Source organism: Hemibagrus wyckioides, linkage group LG22 (assembly GCF_019097595.1).
Source record: "Hemibagrus wyckioides isolate EC202008001 linkage group LG22, SWU_Hwy_1.0, whole genome shotgun sequence".
NCBI lineage: Eukaryota > Metazoa > Chordata > Actinopteri > Siluriformes > Bagridae > Hemibagrus > Hemibagrus wyckioides.
In genome coordinates, this window is record NC_080731.1 from 18,311,463 (window position 1) to 18,329,270 (window position 17,808).

General features: G+C 40.2%; 1 protein-coding gene across 1 annotated transcript; it reads left to right on the top strand.

The window, feature by feature from the left end:
* The first annotated feature begins 3,619 nt into the window (after positions 1 to 3,619).
* On the top strand, positions 3,620 to 17,092 carry erap1b (endoplasmic reticulum aminopeptidase 1b). The gene is made up of 18 exons (XM_058374836.1): positions 3,620 to 3,779; positions 4,024 to 4,526; positions 4,613 to 4,751; positions 4,926 to 5,060; positions 5,703 to 5,823; positions 6,286 to 6,440; positions 6,664 to 6,777; positions 7,807 to 7,938; positions 8,052 to 8,183; positions 8,373 to 8,530; positions 9,025 to 9,104; positions 9,302 to 9,479; positions 9,582 to 9,741; positions 9,857 to 10,041; positions 10,251 to 10,412; positions 10,487 to 10,627; positions 16,117 to 16,198; positions 16,284 to 17,092. Exons 2-18 carry the CDS (start codon positions 4,027 to 4,029, stop codon positions 16,467 to 16,469), a joined length of 2,760 nt encoding a protein of 919 aa, XP_058230819.1. The 5' UTR covers positions 3,620 to 3,779; positions 4,024 to 4,026; the 3' UTR covers positions 16,470 to 17,092.
* Positions 17,093 to 17,808: the final 716 nt, after the last annotated feature.

Consider the following 17,808-nt stretch of genomic DNA (forward strand, 5'->3'; position numbering starts at 1 on the left):
ACACTGATCTGCAGCTACACCTTGCCTCACACTGTGCTGTAAGATAGTGACGTAGGGGACGTTAGATTATGGCCAGGTGCTCAAGGTCAGGCTCTTCACTGAGACAGTGTGAAAAGGGCAGAAAGTTGAACATGTCAAATGTCAAATGCAATAACACCACCATAAACTTCGGTCTACTAAATATCCACTCTCTTACGAGCAAGGGTCATCTTATCCAGGATCTCCTCATCGACCGAAAGTTTGACTTTCTCTGTTTGACAGAAACTTGGCAACAACCCAATGACTTTTCCGCCCTTAATGAGTCCGCTCCTCCTGGGTTTGTTTATATCTGTAAACCTCGTGCCTCTGGCCGTGGAGGTGGTCTCGCGATTATTCATCGTGAGAAGTGGAAAGTCTTGCCAGTGTCCGCTCCTTCATTTGACTCTTTCGAATCAACTGTGTGTGAACTCCCTGGGCCCACTCCCACCATTGTTGCAGTGGTTTATCGCCCCCCTAAACCAAAAAACAATTATACATCTGATTTTGCTGCTTTTCTCACCCACTTAATCACTCTTTCCTCAAATATAATATTGTTGGGTGACTTTAATATACAGATTGACAATATTAACCACCCTCTTACTAGAGACTTTGTTGCCTGTCTTGAGAGTTTTGGTCTCCGGCAGCATATTGACTTTCCTACTCACTCAAAGGGACACATTTTGGACTTAATTTGCTGTTCTGGTCTTAATCCTTCGGTTTGTACTGCTAATGATCTCCCTATAACTGATCACTTACTTCTCTCATTCAATGTTCAACTCTCTCTTTCTGTAATCAAGCTACCTCGTATCATCTCATCTCGCAATATTAAGGACATCAATTCTGATGCTCTTTCCTGTAGTATTGATAATCTTATGAACATTAACAATTTATCCAACCCTGATGATCTGGTTCTTCATTATAATGATGGTCTTAATAGTATTCTTAACTCTCTTGCTCCTCTGAAAACAAGGACAGTCACCTTTTCTCATTTTGCACCTTGGTTTACTTCTGAGCTCCGGCTAATGAAAGCCAAATGTCGTCAGCTTGAACAGCTTTATAGGAAAAAGCTTACTGTCCACAAAGATTTGTACGTAAGTCATCCTCTGCACTATAAGAACTGTATTGTTAATACTAAATCCAGGTATTATTCTGGTTTAATATGTTCCTATGAGGGCAAAACTAAGATGCTGTTTTCACTCTTCAATACTGTTTTTAGTCCCCAATGTTCTTTGCCTTCTCATCTATATTCATCTGCCTTTTGCAACTCTCTGATGTCCTTTTTCAATGATAAAATATACAAAATATATCTGTACTTAGGCTCACCATCCTCCCTTAATAGTTCTTCTGAATCTTACCCTATTCCTTATCCTTTCTACGCTTTCCAGTTTCCTACCAATTCAGATATTTCAGATCTTATACATAAGTCCAAGTCTTCTACTTGTTCGCTGGATCCGCTTCCCACTGTTCTGGTCAAGGCCCGTCTTCCCTCTCTGATTCCTCTTATTTCTGCTATCATTTGCTCCTTCTACTCCAATTCTGAAAAAGTCTGGTGCTGATCCTAGTAATTTCAATAATCTCCGCCCTATCTCCAACTTACCTTTTCTTTCAAAAATCCTTGAAAAAGTAGTTGCTTCTCAACTTCATTCTCATTTAACTTGTAATAACTTGTATGAACATTTCCAGTCTGGTTTTCGCCATTTTCATAGCACTGAAACTGCCCTTTTAAAAATACCAATGACCACCTCATGGCAGCTGATTCTGGTTCAGTCACCATTCTTATCCTTCTCGATCTAAGTGCGGCCTTTGATACATACCATACTTCTTAATCAACTCATACCATACTTCTTAATCAACTCATACCATCCTTCTTAATCGACTTATCTCAAGTGACATTACTAACACCCCCCTGGACTGGTTTAAATCATATCTATCAGAGCGCATGCAGTTCATCAAATTACACTCTTTTAGTTCCAAATCTTCCCCTGTTAACACTGGAGTCCCGCAAGGTTCTGTCCTTGGACCTCTTCTTTTCATCATCTACCTTCTTCCTCTTGGCAATGTCTTTCGAAAATACTCTATTCTATTCCACTGTTATGCGGATGACACCCAACTCTATTACTCTAGCAAACCTAATGCTACCCTCCCTCCTTCCTCTCTTCTTGACTGCTTTAATGAACTCAAATCCTGGTTCTCTTCCAATTTCCTCAAATTAAATAGTGAGAAAACTGAATTTCTTTTAATCGGTACTAAGTCAACTTTATCTAAAATAAATAGCTTCTTCCTCTCTATTGACAATTCTGTTGTTTCCCCTTCTACTCAGGTTAAGAGTTTGGGTGTCCTCCTGGACAGTTCACTCTCATTTCAATCACATATTAATAACATTACCCGGTCTGCGTATTTCCATCTACGTAATATCAACCGTCTTCGTCCTTCCCTTACACAGAATGCTCCTGCTATTCTTGTTCACAATCTTGTTACCTCACGTATTGACTATTGTAACTCCCTTCTTTTTGGTCTCTCTCATAAATCTCTTCTTAAACTTCAACTGGTTCAAAACTCAGCAGCTCGTATCATCACTAAAACTCCTTCATTTCACCACATCACTCCGGTTCTGCAGCAGCTTCACTGGCTTCCGGTCAAGCTTCGCATAGACTTTAAGATTCTTCTTCTCACTTTTGAAGCTATTCACAATCTTGCCCCTTCTTACTTGTCTGATCTTCTCCATATTCATGTTCCGTCTCGTTCTCTTAGATCTGCCTCTTCTCTTCAACTTTCTGTGCCTTCTGCTCGTCTCGCCACCATGGGGCAGAGGGCTTTCTGTTGCTCTGCTCCCCGGCTCTGGAACTCTTTACCTCCAGACATCCGTAACCTTGACTCTCGGTCTATCTTTAAATCTAGACTCAAGTCTCATTTGTTTAAGCTTGCTTACTCTTCCTAAATCTTACTTGCCCTCTCACACAGTCACAGTCTCTTCTGTATTTTTTTGTTATTGTTGCTTGTTTTTTGTTGTATTGTTTCTATGTGCTTTGTTTTGTAACTCATTGTTGTAACTCAAATTTTTAACTTTTAATGATTTGATTAAAAAAAAGTAAATAAGTGGAAAAAAAAATAAATAGATATGTAACTGAATATGTAAAGGTATAAAAAAGCTATATAACAAAATGAGCAAGTAAGACATTTTAGTAAATAATAAATAAATAAATAAATAAATAAATAAGCGTGTAAGTAACTATATAAATAAATTAAAAGCGTACTTAAGTGGTAACTAGCTCGATAAGTAAATTTTAAAATAAAAAGTAAAATAAAAAAGATAATATAATATCTATAATAGTATAATAAATAAAATAAAAAGTTTTCTTTTTTTCCTCTGTTCTAAAGAAAGTTTTGTTCGTGCTTTTTCTTCACAATTTGACCGGTTCAGGACTTTTATTTTGAAATCCATCATGGCCACCAATGCGCATATCATTTATTAATATTGCGGAAAACTATATTATATATATATATATATATATATTTGATGTCGTGTTTTTGTGGTGAATCTGCAGTTAAATAGTTTTATTGTTTAAATTGTAATAATGTAAATGCTTTCAGTGTTTTAGCTGCGTGAGTTTCCCATGATGCATTGGATTGGATTTGCGCACTTTTATTTTCACTTTCATTCTCTTGGCTCGTGAGCGGTCATCGCGGCCCGGTTCCGTGAGTACACGGTCAGGACTACTGAGGGTTCGGGAGATAGTATTTCATGAAGCTTAAACCTCAAAGTAATAGATTTTTATTTCATTTATGTATTTTTAAATGGTGAATATTTTGCAGTGTTGTGTCAGTGTACAGTCTGGATTAAACATATAAAGAGAAATGAATTAGAAATCCCTTCCGGAATCAGGGGAATAAATGTAAATGTCATAAATGTCAAAAATATTGTTGCTGTTTCATGCTGAGAGTTGTAGTTTGAGATTTACTGTATGATACACATTTCCACTTCCTGGTTCTCGGCACTTCCTGCAGAACATGTCCCTGCTGGTACTCCTCCTGTGTTTGTTCTCCGTGTCATCGTCCTGGACTGCGGCGACACAAAACAGAGAAGAAAACCAGTCCTCCTTCCCCAAATCCACCAGCGGAGAGACATTCCCCTGGAACAAGATGAGGCTCCCCCAGACCGTCTCTCCGTTCCATTACACCCTCCTCATCCACCCCAACCTCAGCAGCCTCGACTTCAGCGGGAGCGTGAAGATCCGAGTGGACGTCCTAGAGGACACTCACACCGTCGTCCTCCACAGCAAGGAGCTCAACATCTCCAGGGCTGGTCTGAGAGGTTTGGCTGAAGGTCAGAGCCAGGCACTGAAGGTGCTGGAGTATCCTGCCTACCAGCAGATCGCTCTCGTCAGTGAAGACATGGTGCTGAGGAAAGGAAGCGTGTACGTCATCGAGCTGGAGTTTGAGGCCAAACTGTCCGAGAGCTACCATGGGTTTTATAAGAGCACGTACCGCACCAGGGATGGAGAGGAACGGTGAGGATCCTGTGTATGTATATATAGTACTATATTAATAATATTTCACTAATTACACACGTATCTGATGTTTATGTGTGTGACAGGGTTCTGGCCTCCACTCAGTTTGAGCCCACGAGCGCTCGAGCAGCTTTCCCCTGTTTCGATGAACCTGCATTTAAAGCCAAATTCACTATTCAGATTCGCCGAGAGAGCAGACACATCGCCATCTCCAACATGCCCAAGGTAACCTCACACACTGGACAGTCCACAGCACCCGTCTTAATTAGATTAGACTGCAGATCAAAACCTCACTGTTTTTGGAACTAGACATTAAACTAATCTTCATGGCTCACAAGATCAGAGGCGAACACTTAATGATGAGTCTCTTCTGTCTTGTCTGTCTTGTCTGTGTCTCAGCTGAGGACGCTGCCTCTCGCAGGAGGTCTGTTTGAGGACCAGTTTGATGAGACAGTGAAGATGAGTACGTACCTGGTGGCCTTCATCGTGTGTGACTTCCTGTCTATCAGCAAACCCAGTCAGCATGGAGTCCAGGTTAGTATTATTATTATTATTATTAATAATAATAATAATTCATTTATTTATTTATTTATTTATTTATTTATTTATTTATTTATTTATTTATATTTTTATATTTTTATATTTTTATATATTTATTTATTTACTTATTATTATTATTATTATCACAATGCAGGAATTTTTAGTTTTTGTCATTGCAATGCATGCTTTTTCTTTATTAAAATAGATCTTATAACAAATACATTCTAACAAAATGTAGAGTATAAATTTATTTAACAGTTTAAGTGAAAGTCATTGGTGAGGGTTGTTTTTTCGGCGTGTCAAGGAGTCATATGGGAACTGAAAGTGAAAAAGAGTCAACTCTTTCTGGTGAGCCGAGTCAAATGATTTGACTCCAACTTGACTTCCTGTTATCAGCTTCTCAGAGCAGCGTGTCTGACGGCACTGTTGCCTCATTTACAAGAAATAAAAAGACGTTTTGATGATGATGATGATGATGTTGATTTGTCAGGCCTCAAAAAAAAAATTGTTTTGATACTTTAAATTATTTCTTAGCTCTTGGATATATTTACTACTAGAAGTCAAATGTCTGATTTCTATATAATTTAAATCGCTTCTGATCTTCAGAAGAGTTAATAAAGTGTGCTGTTTGTGTAGATCTCGGTGTACACCGTACCTGAGAAGATCCAGCAGGCCGAGTTTGCCCTGGACGCTGCAGTCAAGCTGCTGGACTTCTACGACGATTATTTCGACATCCCCTACCCTCTCCCTAAACAAGGTGAACATCTGTACAGCTGTTTCACACACATCTGACACATCACTCTGGGTTTGCTGGAAGCAAAAAACGAGCTGGAGGCGATGTATTAAGTATGAGTTTCTTACAACTTCATAAATCATGGGCTCAAGGTGTACAATTCATGGCTATGACTTAATTCAATTCAGTTCATTTGTATAGTGCTTTTAACAGTGGACATTGTCTCAAAGCAGCTTTATAGAGGTACAGATAAAAATGATAAAGTTTAAAGTTAAGTTAGTGTTTTATCCCTATTTTATCCCTAATGAGCAAGCCTGAGGCACATCTGAGAAATCAGGTAGAAATAAAATTGTGGCTCGGACCAGTAGCTCAATAACAAACCGAACCCTATGATAGAAATAAAAAGCAGCTCCAGCGACATCCAGCCTCCAGCCCGCTGTTAATGAGTCTTTCTCTTTTTCTCTGATCTCTGTTTTTTCCTCACAGATCTGGCCGCCATCCCGGACTTCCAGTCAGGCGCGATGGAGAACTGGGGTTTGACCACCTACAGAGAGTCAGCTCTGCTGTTTGACCCCCACAAGTCCTCAGCCTCCGACAAGCTGGGCATCACCATGATCATCGCACACGAGCTCGCTCATCAGGTCCCACATTTTCTAGATGTTTCTCAGACTTCTAGCTGTAACCTTTGAGAATACAGGCTCTTTAGACTTTCATGTTGAACTTCGGAGATGCAGCAAGGAGCTCAGCTAGTGTCTTCGTTGTTATTATTATAAAATACTAAAATAAAGGCTTTGTGTGAGCAGCTCTGTGCTGTATAATATGTAGAAGTGATCCTCTAGCTGTGTCTTTGGTTCTCCTCCGCAGTGGTTCGGTAATCTGGTGACGATGGAGTGGTGGAATGATCTCTGGCTGAAGGAAGGCTTCGCTAAGTTCATGGAGTTTGTGTCTGTGAACATCACCAACCCCGAGCTGCAAGTGGTGAGTCTTTCGCTTTTTACCATAAAATGAACATCTAACACAAAGTGTTTACAGAAAGATCATCACAGGCTTAACACGGGGAATAATTGGTTCATAAATGAGAAAGATTCATTCAAACCGATTCCTTTGAATCAGGAATCAATTCAATTGATTCAGTCAACTGAGTTGATTCATCCATAAAAAATCCTTCAATACAATAAAAGTTGGGTTTTTTTAATTCAAAATAATTCATTATTTGATTAATTCTGAACCACACAGAGGAATGATGCTCAAAATGGAGAAAAGAAGATAGAATTTAATCAAAACTAGGCAAGTAACAAGTCGAGCTGAGTAAAATGTTTGACGATCAGTTTAAGACTCCTGCATTCTCTGAACTTAACACATTTAAGGCACTCGTGTGAGGATTGACTGAAAGATCAATACAATTTCTTCCCTGACTTTATTTTCTCAGTACCGTGGGGTAAAAGTGGACTTGTTGGGGTAGAAAGAACATTTCAGAAATGCAGAAGTTTCCACAGGGAAAATACGAGATACGAATTATGTTTTTAGATCAACTGTCCATTAGAGGGTGCAAGGAATCAACACCTACAAAAGACCTGCGTGGTGTTGTTTATTGTTTATTGCAAAGAAGAAACCTGGCTGTAAACCAAACTAAAGTGAATAAAAATGCTAAAGTAATTTATTCATTTCACAGATTAGTCTGTGGCATTTTAGTTAATGAGAAAATGCACATTTTATTAAGTAACTTAAAAATATATAGCAACAAAAATATATAAAAACTTTATATATAAAAACTATATAAAAAACCCTGATCTCCTGAAATAACGACATTACAATATTGTAATTCTTCATGCTTTAGTGATTCCCTGTCTGTGTGTGTTTACATTTTATCATACAATATCCATAATAAAGACTATAATCTATTTATATAATGGCTTCCTGTTAGTGTTAAGTGTAACAAAAAAATAACAAAACTGCTATTCCTTCAGTCGTATGTGTAGATGTGACAGATCATGCTGTCTTCTACAGGAGGATTATTTCCTTGACAAGTGTTTCGAGGCGATGGAGGTGGACTGTTTAAGCTCCTCCCACCCCGTGTCCACCCCTGTGGAGAACCCTGCTCAGATCCAGGAGATGTTCGATGACGTGTCTTATGATAAGGTTCGATAGCAGCACTGTACAGTGTTATTAATATTAAGCGATATTGCAGTGTTGTGTTTTTAGTGCTGGAGTTAGAAAGCTTTTTAATAAAGTACGTGTGTGTGTGTGGTCAGGGTGCATGTATCCTTCACATGTTGAGGGAGTTCCTGAGCCCTGAAGACTTTAAGTTGGGGATTGTCGCCTACCTGAAACGCTACAGCTACCAGAACACCGTGAACACACATCTGTGGGAGAGTCTGACCGCTGTGAGTAGCATACACACTGGTGGAAATGTAAGAGCTTAAAGAATCAAATCTTTGGAGACGGGGCTTAGGCAGTGGATCAATAACCAATGAAACAAATAACATCAAATGATGATGAAGCTGAGGAAGGTAAACAGGTGACTGTTTCATTCATTCAGGTAGTAAACAAAACTGTGTGCTTGATTTTCACAGAAGCAGCACTCTGAAGACGAGGTGGACGTCAGGGCGATGATGGACACGTGGACCCTGCAGGAAGGCTTCCCGCTCATCAAGGTGGAGGTCAGAGGTCGTGAAGTGCGCCTGAGTCAGGAGCGCTTCCTGAAGGGCGGGGACTCGTCCCAAACCTCTGGGTGAATACAGCACTGAGATCACACAGTCCTCTAAACCTGATTGATTAATCATATTATTAGGAACACTACTGGTTGTATAATTCTTGATGCACAAGGCTGTAGCCATGTAAAAAGTGTCTCGTAGCAAACAAAATCCCATAATTCTCTTCACCAGCTAAGAGTTTACAGTGTCTTGCAGAAATATTGGCACCCTCACACTAAAAAACAAACCCCTCACTGTAGCTGTAGTCATAGTTTTATCTAATGTATCATGAGATGTAAAATAATGTATAATGTCTATTTGATTTGTAATCTAAGTCTGTTTCATTTGTAAAATTAAGAACTCTCCACCTTATACAAGCTCCTCAATGGTTTTTTGGATAGTTATGGAGTTTTTCTAGAGCTTCTGTGATGGGGAAACTTTAAGGGAAAGCACATGTGTGTGACTGAGGACAGTTTCAGGCTTGTGGTTTTTCTGTGTTCATGTTTACTGAGTGTTTCTGTTTTGGAAACAGATTCCTGTGGCACGTTCCTCTGACATACATCACCAGCAGCTCAAAGACAGTGCATCGCTTCCTGCTGAAGACCAAGACAGGTGTGTACACACACACACACACACACACACACACAGAGCTAAACTGATGGCCTTACTTGGCAGGTATGACATTACATCTTATAGGTCCAGTGCAAAAGCAAAGCTTCACACACCAAACATTTGGGGTGAAAGAGTGGAGAGATCAATTTTGGTCAGCTTATTCGACTAATAACACATCTCTTATATCCTGATATCAGATGTGCTGTACCTGCCTGAGGAAGTGGACTGGATCAAGTTTAACGTGGACATGAGCGGATATTACATCGTCCATTACGAGGGCTGGGGTGACCTCATCTCTCTGCTCAAACACAACCACACGGCTCTGAGCAGCAAAGACCGGGCCAGTCTCATCAACAACGCCTTCCAGTTGGTCAGGTTAGCTGCCTGCTCTTAAATCTAGATTCATCTGGTAAAATTTCTTATTATTGAACTATTTTATAAGGCCATTTTCAAGTAACCCTTCACTTTGTTGGACAGCGTAGGGAAGCTGCCACTAGACAAAGCTCTGGACCTGTCACTGTATCTGAGCCAGGAGACCGAGATCATGCCCGTGTTGCAGGGCTTCAGCGAGCTCGTGCCACTTTACAAGCTGATGGAGAGGAGAGATACACTGGAGGCACTGGAGAACCAGATGAAGGTCAGTCTTGCATCATACAGAAGTTTTAAACGTGATGCCTTCAGAATTTTACACGTCTCATTTGTACATGATTAGCTTGGAGATTTTTCAAATGTACCATGTATGTGTCACCCAGAGCTACATCGTGCACCTGTTCCACAAGCTGATTGATCAGCAGGTATGGAGTGATGATGGATCAGTTTCTCAGAGGATGCTGCGCAGTTATCTGCTCCTGTTCGCGTGTGTGAGGGGTCACCCACCCTGCATCGCCACTGCCAGCGAGCTCTTCAACAAGTGGAAGGAGTCTGATGGCAAAATGAGGTCAGAGGTTATCTAGATATAGAGGTAGATGGACGCAAATGCTTGTGGTCTCTCTGTCATAGAAATCTTAGCTTATCTATATAGACAGACGGGGTGCTTTTTACAGAAGCATTTCCCCTAGAATGACGAATTCAAGAGTGCTTTAGGATATCAAACGGAGTGTACCTCGATGTATCTGACACCAGTATTACTTTTTTCTCTTGGTGCAGTCTTGCCAATGACGTGAGTCTGGCAGTGTTTGCTGTCGGGGCTCGCACTGAGGAAGGATGGAACTTCCTGTTTGAGAAGTATCGTGAAACACTCTACACTTCTCTGAAGATCCGGATCAAGTCGGCACTGTCCATCACTCCTCTGGCTCACAAACTGAAATGGTGAGGATTTTGAAAGTATGACAGTTTGACTAATCTTCAGACTTGCAGATCGTCTTCAATAATAATCTCTTTAGGATGATGGAGCAGAGTTTGGAGGGTTCGGTGATGAAGACACAGGACCTGCCCCATGTCGTGGTGTCCATCAGTAGGAACCCTAAAGGTTATAAACAGTCCTGGGACTTCCTGAGGGCAAACTGGCACTCGCTGGTGAAGAAGTGAGTAGAAGGTTTTGCAGCTCTTTAAACATCTGAGAGAGTGTATTTGTTATGTAGATACACCAGCTGAACACATTTACATTAACAGTTTACCATAATGCTATCTTACCCTCTGGGAAGCAAGAGGTGATACCTAATTAAGAATTGATTTCCTGTGCGTTATCTGAGATAGCAGAGCTGTAGAGCTAACGTCACTCTACATTGACCAGATTCTTCACCTAAAGAATCTGTGTTCTGAATTAAAGTGGATGGTTCTGGATGAGTGACATGCAGAGCTGCTGGAGGGGGTTCTGCACTGAGGTGGTGATGGTGGAGTAGAAGGTGTGGTGTCTGGACAGCTGGAGTTGGTCCCTGAGTGTGTTTTATACACTTCTTCACCTTTGCCAAATTAAAAGTTAAAGCAAAAACAGACAGACTTAAACCAGTATCCATCTATACCAGAGACTCTGACATTAAACACTACACCACAGCAGGGTGGGTAAGATGGTAGGTCATTGGACCTTTGTTTTAGTAATCCTTGCCCATGTGCTAAACAAAGAGAGGGGTGCCATCTCAAGCCAGGGACTGACTACATCAGGGCCTGCAGCTCTAACCAACATGCCACTGCTGGGGGGGTGAAGGTTGTGCCCAATTGTCTTAAAAAGCCCTGCCCACCTCCCAAAAACAAAGTAAAGGTGTAGCTTCAAGCCAAGGACCTCAAGCATCAGGGTCTGCAGCGCTAACCACTACACTATTTCAGCAGGTAATTTGCCCTAGGTCTAAAAGGAAAACAAGGCACAGGATCAAGCCTGGGACCTCATGAATTAGAGCCTAAAACCTTAACCACAGGTTGTGCTCATTGATGTAAGCCTGCCCTAGCACTAAATGAAGAGAGAGACTAACCTGTGTCTCTGACCACAACACCGCAGCAGGGCAGGGTGAATGTAGGTGCCCAATAGATGTAGTGTTTAAAAAAAAAAGAGTGAAAGACAGCCTTGAACCAGGGACCTTATACACCAGTCTCTGCAGCTCATACAGCAGGGTGGGGGTGTTTCTCTGGCCGCTGGACTTACCTCACAGATACAGCTGAAACTTAGACACAGAGACTCGACTTTTGTCCTAATAAAGAGCTTGAAAGTGTTTCTGAGAAGAGGAGCTAGTTGAGGTTCATCTCTCATCCACTGCATGTGCACCATCTTTCACTTTATTAGAAACACCTGTACAACTGCACAGGTATCCATTCAGCCAATTGTGTGCAGCAGCACCATGCAAAATATCGTGTAGCTACCAGAGGTGGACGAAGTACACAACTTCCTTACTTGAGTGAAAGTACAAATACTACTGGTCAAACATTACTCCATTACAAGTAAAAGTTGTAAAGACAGATTTTTACTTAAGTAAAAGTACAGAAGTACTTGTTTTTAAAAGTACTTAAGTATCAAAAGTAAATGTCAATGCATTGTTTTATTATTGTTGCATTGTTGTACGCAATACTTACTAGCAACCTTATTTCTTGAAATTGTGATGATTATGGCTTACAGATAAGGAAAACCCAAAATTCTGTGTCTCAGAAAATTAGAATATTACATAAGATCAATAAAAAAAGGATATTTCAAAGAGAAATGTCAGGCTTCTGAAAAGTATGTTCGTTTCTATGCACTCAATACGTGGTTGGGCCTCCTTTTGCATCAGTGCAGCGTGGCATGGAGACAATCAGCCTGTGGCACTGCTCAGGTGTAATGGAAGCCCAGGTTGCTTTGATGGCGGCCTTCAGGTCATCTGCATTGTTGGGTCTGGTGTCTCTCATCTTCCTCTTGACAATACCCCATAGATTCTCTATGGGGTTCAGGTCAGGAGAGTTTGCTGGCCAATCAAGCACAGTAACACCATGGTCATTGAACCAGCTTATGGTACCTTTAGCAGTGTGGGCAGGTGCCAAGTGCTGCTGGAAAATGAAATCAGCATCTCCATAAAGCTTGTCAACAGAAGGAAGCATGAAGTGCTCTAAGATTTCCTGGTAGATGGCTGCGTTGACTGTGGACTTCAGAAAACACAGTGGACCAACACCAGCAGATGACATGGCAGCCCAAATCATCACTGACTGTGGAAACTTCACACTGGACTTCAAGCAACATGGATTCTGTGCCTCTCCACTCTTCCTCCAGACTCTGGGACCTTGATTTCCAAATGAAATGCAAAACTTACTTTCATCTGAAAAGAGGACTTTGGACCACTGAGCAACAGTCCAGTTCTTTTTCTCCACAGCCCAGGTAAGATACTTCTGACATTGTCTCTGGTTCAGGAGTGGCTTGACACGAGGGATGCAACATTTGTAGGCCATGTCTAGGATTCGTCTGAAGCTCCCCCAGATTCTTGAATGGATTTTGCCTGACAATCCTCTCAAGGCTGCGGTTATCCCTTTTGCTGGTGCACCTTCTCCTACCACACTTTTTCCTTCCACTCAACTTTCTATGAATATGCTTGGATACAGCACTCTGTGAACAACCAGCTTCTTTAGCAATGACCTTTTGTGGCTTACCCTCCTTGTGGAGGGTGTCAATGACTGTCTTCTGGACAACTGTCAAGTCTTGAGGTTGTTTTGAGGTAATTAGCCTATTTAGGGTGCAACACCATGACTTTCCAATATTGAACTTTTTCACAATATTCTAATTCTCTGAGACACAGAATTTTGCTTTTTCCTTATCTGTACGCCATAATCATCACAATTTCAAGAAATAAAGGCTTGAAATATTTCACTCTATGTGTAATGAATCTATATAATATATGGGTTCACTTTCTCATCTGAGTGACAAAAAATATTGACCTTTTTCATTATATTCTAAATTTTGAGATGTACCTGTACACATCTATGTGTATCCACTCATGCACATTTCAATCAAATGGTCTGTAAATGAAGACTGGTCAGAAAAAAAATCTAACCTGCTTTAAAACCCAGCTACACAACTGTAGCTGTACAACCACCCAACAGCAACACTGCTTTAACGAAGAGTTATATATATTTCCACAATTCATTTACACCGTTTTCATATGCATTTACACCATTGTTCAGGCTCCTCCCTCCTGTGTGCAATGCATTGTGGGCAATATTACCCATTAGAGTGTGCATTGTTCTGCACTTTGAATTTCTACCGGAAGTAGTAGACCATCCAGGAATTTTTGGAATACTCTTTTCAGTATACTACGATTTGGGGCATACTAATTCTATTTTTGAATACTATTTAGGACACATCGTATGAGAATTTGGACACAGCATACGTTTTTGTGTGTTAACTAACATCATTACCAATGTGTTGGTGGTGTATAATATACAAAGCATATCTTTGTCCATTTTGTCAGAAATTGATCAGTTGAGCAATTGAGTTAAAAAAATTATGGAAAACCACTGAACTTTACAACACGTGATGCTACAAGAGTGAAAAAAATCATCCTATGATTAATGTAAATAATTTCTACTCAATGACCTTGACAGAAATGTAATGGAGTAAAAAGTAGAGTATTTGTCTTTCAAATGTATTGAAGTTAAAGTAACAAGTATCCAGAAAAAATAATACTCAAGTAAAGTACAGATACTCAAAACGTGTACTTAAGTACAGTACTCAAGTAAATGTACTTCTTTACTGTCCACCTCTGGTAGCTACAGGTCAAGAGCTTCAGGTACTGTTCACACAAAACATCAGAATGAAGCAAACATGGCATCCTAGTGACTTTAAGTCATGGTTGTTGGTATCAAATGGTGATGAGTGCTGAACCTCTACCAGCTCCTTATCCCCTAAATATTTCACTGACTCTCTGTGTGCAGTTTATTAGGACCAATAACCAACAGCACCACGTGTCCTATAGCGGTGTAGCACAAGAGGCTCTGGTGTGGGACTAGATATCTTTTGATTACAGCATCAGATTCTTATCTTGCTCATGAAGAATTACATTGTTGTAGCTCGGTTTATGGCTCTGGGTTTATGGCTCTATTTTGCCTCCAGCTTTACAATAACAATACATCCAACAATAACATTTTAATCCTTCTGGGGAGAATCTTTATTGTGTCTGTATGTTTGACACCAAGAATAGCGTAAGAATAACGTCTGAATCTTTTTAAAGACATATCGATAAGTTTATTTATTTTTCATTCATGTGATTCATTTTAACCAGAAACAATTAACAAAGCTGCAGAAATGCACTTACCTTGTGTTCTGCGATCCTTGGACATTGTACTCCAATATTCATGAAGACAACAGACTTTTTTTCCGTATCTAAAATTATATTACGACTGAGAGTTGTTTATAGTTTATGGCTAAACTATTTTATTGTGTTTCGAAATCACAGAGAACAGTCTGTTCCTTTAATGTTCATAATGCACTGAAAATAACACCCACAAAACATCAGTTAATTAAAAAAAAATCTGCAATTCTGATGTGGGTGTGAACAATAACCGAAGCCGTATGTCAGCGATTTTATATACACTATTTTGCCAAAAGTTTTGGGACACCCCTCCAAATCATTGAATTCAGGTGTTGTTTTTCAGGGGTTGGACTCGGCCCCTTAGTTCCAGTGAAAGGAACTCTTAATGCTTCAGCTTCATACCAAGACATTTTGGACAATTTCATGCTTTGTGGGAACAGTTTGGGGATGACCCCTTCCTGTTCCAACATGACTGCACACCAGTGCATAAAGCAAGGTTCATAAAGCCATGGATGAGTGAGTTTGGTGTGGAGGAACTTGACTGTCCTGCACAGAGTTCATAAAGCCATGGATGAGTGAGTTTGGTGTGGAGGAACTTGACTGTCCTGCACAGAGTTCATAAAGCCATGGATGAGTGAGTTTGGTGTGGAGGAACTTGACTGTCCCGCACATAGAACACCTTTGGGATGAATTAGAGTGGAGACTGTGAGCCAGACCTTCTCATCCAACATCAGTGCCTGACCACACAAATGCGCTTCTAGAGGAACGGTCAAAGATTCCGATAAACACACTCCTAAACCTTGTGGAAAGTCTTCCCAGAAGAGTTAAAGGGTGGGACAACTCCATATTACATTCATGTTCATGTAAAGGCAGACGTCCCAGTTTTGACCTGGCTCACAGTCTCCGCTCTAATTCATCCCAAAGCCCAACCCCTGAAAAACAGCACCTGAATTCAATGATTTGGAGAGGTGTCCCAAAACCTTTGGCAATATAGTGTATCTTGCTGCTGCTAGGATTAAATGCAAGAATGAGCAGATGTACGTGTTCCTATTAAATTTGACAGTGAGTGTAGATATTTCTAGTGCTAATTATGTAGAAGGTAAAACAGTCATAATAATGATAACCACCTGCACATGTAACACCTAACCTGTCTGAATACAGCTGAAGATCTTAAAAATACATAATTATAAAAAAAAAAATACATCCCACATTAATAAATGTGTGAAATTCCTGCAGGAAACAAACTCTAGTGTTTCTAACAGTTTATTTGAAACACTGTCTCTCCAGCATGACCTCTGACTTCCGCTTTCCAGGTTCGACCTCGGTTCCCACTCCATAGCGCACATGGTGACAGGCGTGACCAGCCAGTACTCCACCAGAGAGAAGCTGGAGGAGGTATGTATGAGTATCTCGTGTATCTCGCTTCTGCTCATGTGTAAGGAGCTACGTGAGCTCATCTCAGGTCTCTCTACTCTGTTAGATTCGCAGCTTCTTTGGTTCCCTGAGTGCTGAGACGGGCTCTGAGCTGAGGTGCATCCAGCAGGCGCTGGAAAATGTGGAGGAGAACATCCGCTGGATGGACAAGAACCTGCCACTGCTGCAGGCCTGGCTGGATAAGAACCATCCGGAATCGCAGAAGCACTACGACTTGCATACTGACCTGTGACGAGGCAAAAACAGCCAGCACCTTATCGTCCACCTGATGACAGCTTTACAGTGAAGAAAATACTGAGACGTGTGTGTGTGTGTGTGTGTGTGTGTGTTAGAGAGAATTTACAGGATGCACACTGTGAAGTAAACTGTGGAATCTTGGAAGGTTCTTAGAAGGTTTACTTAAAACGTTTTTAATTCATAAATATTTGGTGTTGCTGTTTTTTTTTAGAGTTTATTTATCATCATTATTTGGCCCTTATTTTGTCGCAGCTCTTATTCCCGTCCTGGTCTTTAGAAACCGAATACAAATTACATTAGCTTCTGTGTAATTATAAGAATTATTATTACACAAGGCAATAAAATTCATTCATTTTATCAATTGTTTCTGAATATGTGAAAGTGCAGACTATCCTCATGCTCACAGAGAAACCAACTTCGTTAGCATAAATACAAAATAAGAGTCTTTTCCAGCGCACCAAATGGATGTCATACTTTTTTAAGGCACTTTTGTGATATTTAAATTTGAGACCTAACTTTTATTTTTTATTTTTTGACATTCTGCTGTTCTACTGGTTTATATTTCACATTGTATTTTTTTTGTGTGTGTGTCGAGTTTTAATGGATTAGATATAAATTTTAAAATAAAAGTCTCCTTTTAAAACTGACTCCGTCTGCGTCTGTGATGATGTCATCGATCTAATAAGCTCACAGCTACAAACATCACGTTTCACACCTTCCTGTCTCTTTCAGCATAATCATGTCAGTTAGTTTCAAATAATCAATTTATTACTCAACAATCTGTTAAGGGAAAAAGAAAATTCGTATCCATGTTGCTGCTGAGGGAGTGGAACGCTAAGCCCCGCCCACAGTGCTTGATTGACAGCCACACATCACAGAAATGGATCTCGATGTTTTTTATTTACGGCTGAGAAAATAAAAGGTTTCATAGTAATATGCTTATACTTTTACAATACAGAAAAATCGGAACGGTTTAATTCAGTTATTCCCGATGATAATGAGGGAGTCAATTCTTAATGATCGCTTAATAAAGTAAAATACTATATGATACCAGGTGTTAGCATGGTTAGCTAGCGTTAAAGATACAGTGTGTATATTTTCTTACCTGAATTCCTCACAGAGCTTCACCTTCTCTTCTACATTTTTGGAAAAGCGTTAATGTTTTATTCTCACTTTACTATATTTACTACATGTGTATTTATCGCCACCTGCTGGTCAGTCATGGTGATTTTTTAATTGCTTTACAAAAGGGATAAAAAGTGAGTCATTAATTTATAATCAAAACATTTTTGCTGCCAAATTGTTCTGTAAGAGTAATCCAGTAAAGCAGGCAG